The sequence below is a fragment of the Gymnoscopelus microlampas genome (genome assembly GCF_963454915.1).
Source record: "Gymnoscopelus microlampas genome assembly, chromosome: 10".
NCBI classification, from domain to species: Eukaryota; Metazoa; Chordata; class Actinopteri; order Myctophiformes; family Myctophidae; genus Gymnoscopelus; species Gymnoscopelus microlampas.
In genome coordinates, this window is record NC_139947.1 from 15,070,313 (window position 1) to 15,078,481 (window position 8,169).

The window sequence follows — 8,169 nt, forward strand, 5'->3', positions numbered from 1 at the left end:
TACTGCATAATCTCTGCATTTGAGGGGCTTCCTGCTTATGTTTTTCAAAAACATTTTGGAAACTTAATTGTCCCCCTCTCACCTGTACATATTTTATAAGCTCCAGATTCGGGGACTGAGCTTGGCCATCAGGTTTATGGGGAAGATGGTCTCCTCAGTGGGGATACAGTGAAGACATATGGGCCAGGAGAGAACAGTGTAGCTCTGTCAGAACCTACAGTGTCTACTGGGTGTTTAGGCAGGGTGGGGTGGAGGAGTGTGGAAGCCTGGAAGGGATGGGGTTTACCTTGCTTGGAGCTTTTTAACAGCCAGAGAGGAAAGGTGAACAACCCATGATGCCTTGCCTCCATTCTCTATTATCCGAGTGTAACCAACCTCCAGGCCATAAGGGGCCATGTCCCTGCTGCTATCCGGCAGACAAGCAATGCTTTCCGCATGTTCTGTGTTTTTGTAAACTATGGAGAGGGGAGAGAAGTCACTTGTGACCCCTGGTAGTATTACTTTGAAAAATGCCAAACAGACACAGAGTCTCCTGTACAGTAGGGATAGGGCCTGACACCACCAGGGACCGACCCTCCTTGCTACCTATGTCCGTCCACGAGCATCTTGGGCATATAGGCAGGAAGCAGATCCGTGTGGATGTCCACTTGGGACCAGCGGGACTATCCAGTGAGCTAGGCCGACATACAGGACAATACCTGTTGTTCTTCATGTTGTATCTTCATGTCGTGGGCTTCCATTGAAAATGAATGTGGCCTGTAGCTTTGTAGCTGCCAGTGTGAACGCAAAAATAGTCTACAAGTCAGTTGTGGACTGTATTGTTCTAATTAAAAAGGTATACTATTAAGCTTTTACTTGTGGCTATGCTTGTATTCATTTTTAGTCTCTCTGTTAATACATACATATTAATACATACATTAGAGTAATGACAGTACATTAGACTAACAACAGTAGATTAGACTTAAACCCTATATGCTTTGTTGACTGTGGTCACTCAGCAATCTGATCATGTGCTTTTTTTAAGAATTGTGTTTTATTTGTTTTTGTTTTATTTTCCTTTTTTTTCTTATCTCTTTCATGTAAAGCACTTTGAGGCTGCATGTTTCGCATGAAAGGTGTTACACAAATAAGTAGGCAAATTGTTAAGAAAATGAATACATGCGTCACGGTCACAGTCACAGTTAACTTAGCCAGGTTCAGACACGCAGTGGTATTGTCCGGCTACGCGAGACTAAATCACAGTCACATGCAGAGAGACAGAAGTAGAGGGACTGAAGACAGGAAGACACTGTTTTGTATTGTGACTATAACAGGTAAGTGTTACTAGTCTACTATTAGTGTTTCTCATATGGGGGGTAAGCATTTGTTTTAATTTTTTCATAGATATTTCTTTGGCTTTTTGCCTTAATTGATAGATTACAGTAGGCTGACAGGAACAATGGGGAGAGAGATGGGGGGGGGGGTGAAATGCAGCAACGGTTGGCTGTCAGGCTGGCATTGCAGCCTAGGGTGCCTGGACCGCCACGCTGCGGCCCAGGCCATACGCATTTGTTTAATTGCATACTGTATCTGTATTGTTGTACATGATTTGTTCAGGACCCCAGGAAGACTTTAGGATCATTCATGTGTCACTAATGGGGATCCTTTAATAAACATAAACAAAAACATATCCCTAGGGACGTGCTACATGCAGGAGGTATGTGAGAGAAAGTGGAAGATAGGAAAAAAAATAGTTTTACTGTTATGTTTAATGACAATAACAATCAAAGAACTTGACTAGCACTTGACTAGAACTGTTAGTGAATAGAAGAAAGCAATACTAATTCCCTTTTATGCTGTTTTATTTTAAACATATTGTCAATAAAACAAGGACTAGGACTTGCTGAAATGTTATGGGCACAGTGTTAAATAAATCTGTTCAGGAGTCAGTAATTGCAACTTTTTCACTTTTTCACTGTAGTTGGGTAAAGGAGGTACTTGGATTCAGAAATCAACGAAAGGGGTGCTGAAGCCAAAAAATATTAAGAACCACTGTGCTATAGTATATGATATGTTAATGTGACTATGCGCTTGGCTGTTCTAAAATGCAAATATGTGTCTCTTCTATCATAAACCACATCTCTGCTGTCCTTGTGACTTACTGTATGATGGTGTTTGTGTTGGTGTTTGTGTTGTGCTTTTACTTTATCCTCAAAGGCAAATCTTCAGATGTCCAGATAATAACATTTGCGTTCTACTGTTTTCTGTTCTATCCTGTAGGGCTGTGTGCTCTGTCCTTATGTCACACCCGTCAGTACCGCTTTGTATATGACAAAATGAACAGGACCGACGCTCAGCAGTACTGCAGGGAGAAGTTCAAAGACCTGGCTACTATAGACAGCATGGAGGACGTCAAAACTCGGAAAGATATGGTGGACAAAGGCAGCGTGTGTTTTATAGTCACAATAGATAATGAGATGACACTTCAGGACAAATACTGTCCCAGGGGTTCCAATTAAGCCCTATATAACTATTTGTACAACCAATAGCTAATCTATCTATTGAGCTAAAAGCTGACAACGTATCGTGATGCAACAGCTTGATTTGTTTTATTGAATAATTGTGGCAAAGTGTGTGTGCAAACAATGAGAATCCATACCTGGAAAACTTTCCTTCAATGAATGAAAATTAAAGCCGCAATCTGTGACGTTTATGTCTTACCCAGGATTCGAACCCCGGTCCTCCGCAAGAACAGAAAGCCTGTTTGGGCAGAGGAAAATTGTGCTTTGACAGCAGTAGCTTACCACTTTATATTTCTCAATGGAAGAGTATAGGCCTCCAGCCCACTGCAGATGTACTAGTTATAATCAATAAAATAAAATAAACATTGATATAATAATTGCTAAGAAAATAACTGTGTCTCAGTTCAAGCAGAGCTTGAAAGGCCATGAGGGGGACATCAAGCTGAAGTACTGTAGCTGGAGCAGGCTGAAGGAAAGATCTTCCACAAGGAAGACAAGAAGAAGAAGAAACGGGAGAGGAAGCCTGCCCTGTTCTAACAAAGAGGGAGCCTTAAAACCACCTTTGCCCCATAGTTCCTTGTACAATATATATATATTGTATATTGAAAATAACCAGTGCAATTTTTTTCTTTTTTCTTTTCCTCTGAAAGACAGATCTACACACTCACAACATGTCTATAATGCCTATCATGATGACACCAGTTTGAATATATTTCATATTAAGTTAAAGCTGCTCAATGTAACTTTCCTGTTCTACTCCGGATTTGAACCAGGGTTTCCTGCGCAAGTGCTGACATTTTTACCACCAAGATAATAGACGGGTTTCCGAGCGACGTCATCACAGAGCAGAATGCGCAATCTGCGCATGCCTGGGGGTGGAAGGCGCGTTCGAAAATACAGCCCTGAGCGGCAGTGAGCGCACTGGCCAATACAAACTAATAGGCGAGTGTGCTCCGGTGCGTAATTTCCAAACGCACCCATAGGCTTCCCCCCGCAGCTGCGCGGTCATATTCCTCTCAATGTTTACTAACAGGAAACCTGTCTATAGAGCCTGCCTGCTTGCTCAGGGCCCAGGGAGAAATAGAATTTTGACCTTCAGATCAAAATGTGTGTCAAACCAGAAACAGGATCCTGTCAAAGGTCATGTCAAACCTAGACACAGGATCTAAATGTCTCAAGCAGGGAGGCCAAATTCAACCACCCCAATTGTATAGGTTATACTGTAATAATAACATAAAAAAGGTTACATAATACAGCTTTAATATGATCTAAATATATTTTACTTTATTCATTACTTTTAAGGCATGGCATGGTCCTTTCCTAGCCTACGTCACCAGTGGTGTTTTGGTCGCTTCACGGGACACCGGTGTGTGGCCAGTAATCTTTCACGCGCAGGTACGGCGCGGTACGGTGCACGCTAGGACATGTCCCCCTCAAGCCCCTAGAACCCAGTGGTTGCATTGAAGCGGAATGGACATACTGGCCATTTGAGGTATTGCAGGTGGGGCCACTGTATATGACCGAGCCCATGGGGCTTCTGTGACGCGCAGAAGCCCCAAATAGGCCTCGCCCATCACATTTTCCAATACGTTTCCAACCCAGAAGAAGGGGTGATTTCGGCCCATGCGCTGGGTGAGCAACTCAATGCAAGTGGATGGGAGGGGATATCCGGTGCCCTCTCTATTATTTTTTAACTCTATGGTCCCCCTAGATTCACGAGCCAAGTACCCAAATGGCTACTTTGCATAACAGGTTTAGCGGTGAGCGTCCTCATAGTCTCATACACGTATAAAAGCAACACAGCATTATGGCTACAGTGCTGCTGCTGTGGTATCCTGTCTGCATGCAACAAGAAAGAGGATTTTCGTTCAAAGCAAACGTTTTAGTTTCGCTACTGCAGCGCCTCCTCCTTACCCTGGGATCAATATCCTTTTCGGGTTTCTGATCCGGTCAGGCGGCCGGAACCCGCACAAGCCAGAACCATGGGTGCCTGTGCATCACCCCAAAATAATTCCCTGTGATCAAGGGCATTTTAATTTTAGGGCCTGCCCAATAAAACCCTTGATGAGGCGTAGTTTATTTTATAGGAATAGTTTGATTGGTATATCCATCCTTTATTCCAACTCGTAGCGACTGGCGAGACTAAACTAGTATTTATCCTCGATTTAGCATTTAAATGCTAACAGGGGGAACCAAAACAAAGAGGCGCCGAAAAGCCGGAACCCACCACACCCGGAACCACAGGGCTTTTCCCCTGTTTTTTCAGTAGGCGTGGCCTAGACCGGATCACACAGGCCATTTAATAACGAATACCAGGCTTTCCTCCGAGGTGGAAAGTCTGGTGACGGAATACAGATTTAGTTTTTGCTATTTTTGAATTGGAATCCTGAAAAGTTACAATTTCTTTTCATTTCAAATGCATAATTATACTTATGTTAACTTTATGAACTTAAATACAAATACATTGCACATAAAAAAGACAATAGAATTTTAATACTATCAATAGGCTACTATAATATAAACTGAAGTAATTAAAGCGGGTCATGTTTGCGTGTTTGCAAGTGCAACAGCTGAAATCAATAATATATCAGTATTCCGATATTAACCTGCGGGCCGCATTAAATTAAGTTGGGGGCTGCATGTGGCCCCCGGGCCGCCAGTTGCCCATGTATGTTTTAACCTCCATATGAGCGTGAGTGTAGAGTTGACTGAGATCCTCCGGCAGAGCCGCATGGCCGTTCCAAAGTCTCTAGACTGAAGACACAAGGCGATGGGGCCTTTGCCCTGGACTTTGGAATGATGTACTGAGGAGATCAGGTTAATAAGGCCATTGTTCCCTTTTAAATCACTTCTCAAAACACTATTATACTTGATGTTATGACCTAAATAGTATGTTTTTCTGTTTTTATGCACTTTTCATTATTTCTTTCACAGAACTTATAATTTTTTATATTTAATGCTGTGTGGACTGCTTTGTAACTCTGTTTCAAAAAGTGTGGTATACAAATAAAGTTTATTATTCATTATTAATTAACCTAAAAAAATACCTTTACTGCATCAAAAGTAATCAACAAATGATAGGCCTGCTAAAAAACTGGTCAAACATTGGCCAAATTGTCAAATAATATAAGAAAGAGGCAAAAAAAAATGAAAATAGACAATATACAGTACAAGCTCACAACTGCTTCATGTGTTGTGAGCATGTTGACTAAATTGAAACTATATGTAATGCCTCAACTCCTACAATTTCAAGTACTTGTCAGGGTGGGGGTCCCCAGTTCAAATATGATTATTTTGGGGGGTCACGGCCTGAAAAGGTTGAGAACCACTGACCTACTGTAGGTGATGATGATGATTTTGGGGGTCCCCACTCCCCAGATGATTAGCTTAATGTGCAACACTAAGATTATTTTAAGATGAAGGTCTAATAGACCAAAACGTTGTTGTATTCCCATTCAATCTTTTTATGGCATTTGAAGACAGTGTGTGGGAGTTTTTTCTTTCTTTAATTTACAGACAACATACTGACAACAGTAGCAAAAATAGCCCATGCATCTACAAGCTCACAATGTAACACAATGAAACGCGATGTGATGCTTTGTGAGCTTGTAGATCTTCTATTTTTCCTGTTTTTCAAACATTTTTTGAAAAATGTCAACGGTTAAGTCTATCTGTGGGTTCGATAAATATTGAACCAATGAAAAGCAATAACTTAATTTAATCAAACACTATTCTGTTGGGTTGGCAGTGTCCTCAAACTAAATATTGTACATGTTGTGCCTGTAACCTTGTACATATATATATTAGTTCAAGAAAAGACAGGTCAGTGTGCAATGACAGCAAGTCCTGTGCGGCTGGATGCAGAATATGATGAACGCTGCCCCTTTGTGGTCAAAGTTAGACATAACCTCAACCAGAATAGTAAACAAAAGTAGTATTAGTAGCCTAGTAGTATTATTGTTGTTTTTGTTGTTACATTTGCATCAGAATCTGTTAATTTAGGTGGAGACTTGTTTATTCATAAAAGTACAGTATGAGTTTCACTTTTCTTCTCTTCACTTCTCCCATCCCATTCTCTTCTGTCCATCTCTTTCTTAACCAAAACTAAACTCTCTGCTTTCCAGTGGTGGAAAGTAACTAAGTACATTTACTCAAGCACTGTATTTTTACTTGTTCATTGTACTTTTACTCACTAAAATTAACCACTTCAGCCCTACATACATTTCAGCCCATTGAAAATAGCCGATCTACAAGCTCACAATGCGTCGCGAGCTTGTAGATCTGCTATTTCCAAAAGATTTGTATACATTTTATACATTTGAAAAGTTGTGAAATGGGACATTCTGCATAATGAGTACATTTTGATACTTATACTTTTGTACTTTTACTCAAGTACATTTTGAATTCCGGACTTTTACTTGTAACAGCTGGTATTTCTACATTGCAGTATTGATACTTTTACTTAAGTGAAACAGTACTTCCACCACTGCCGCCTTCACAGACTAGACTACATGATAAGAGTTGGCAAGGTTGTACAGTATTTCCTGGCTCTGATAAGAGCAGGTGTGCAGGTACATATGTTTCATGTAATCAGCTGAATTTAGTGTCATATACTTTTTCAATTAAACCTGTAACCTTTATAGGTATCTGTTCAGGAAAAAATGGATCAGGCGCTCGGGTGGCGCAGTGGTAAAGTCTCTGCCCACCACCATGGAGGTTGTGGGTTCAAATCCACCTCGTTGCATCCGACTTTGCCGGGCGTCTACGCGAACACAATTCGCCCGTGTTCGGGGAAGGGAAGCCAGGAGGATGATATTGGAGATTGCATCTACTCCTACTGGGGAGTGTTGGGCGGGAGGAGTAGTCCTCCCGTTGGGGGTTCCTTACTGGCAGGCGAGTCGGTAGGATACTTTTATCCTTTTATTCACTCTGTATGTGAATAATATTGCACTCCCGCACTGGGATGTCCATTTCTACGCAGATGACACAATTTTATACAGTATTGGCCCTACATTGGAAGTGGCAGCGGTGGCCTAGTGGTTAGAGGGGCGGCCTTGATACCGGAAGGTCCCTAGTTCGATTCCCCAATTCATCACATCAATCATGAATCACCGCTGAATAGCCCTTGAGCAAGGCTTCCATGCAGGGTCCGGCTGGAAACAAGCTTCGTGCTTAGTCCGACACCCTGGGTAAACAACAAACTTTGCTTTGCTTTGCTTTGCCACTGCAAATTTGCAGACCGCCTTCAATAGGTTTCAACGGGCTCTAATTGGCCTCAAGCTTGTTTTAAACTCTAACTAGAAAAAGTGCTCCTCGGAGCACAGGTCTCCGCCAGGTCAGGTAGGTTATTGTGGGCCAGCAATTTTCGGAATTCGCCAATCAGGATGGAATATAAAAAATTTGACAGATCCATCTTGATCACTTGACTATAGAGATCATGTGTACTGATTTGCATGTTTGGACAAAATTAAAAGTAATATAAAAAAGAAATATCTGCCTCCTGGTGGCGCTATAATAGGGCAATGTTAAAAGGGTGGCGTTTGTTCTTCAACGTAGTGCAAATGTGCGTGCAAAGTTCCACCACAATTGGACGCTGTGTTCGTGATATGCGGCATTTTGTTCAAAACGGGCCACTCCTGCAAACTTTAGATGTCAATGTTAGCCAATC

The 8,169-nt window shown here is 41.7% G+C and overlaps 1 protein-coding gene across 1 annotated transcript in view; it reads left to right on the forward strand.

Annotated features, from left to right (window-relative positions):
• Window positions 1–8,169, forward strand: part of LOC311054084 (chitinase-3-like protein 1) — a gene marked incomplete at both ends in the record, with an annotated part of 78,199 nt that overhangs the window by 65,033 nt on the left and 4,997 nt on the right. The window contains one exon of the mRNA XM_084069964.1: window positions 2,260–2,426. Coding sequence (XP_083926090.1) covers window positions 2,260–2,426 — 167 coding nt within the window. The remainder of the gene's footprint in view (window positions 1–2,259; window positions 2,427–8,169) is intronic.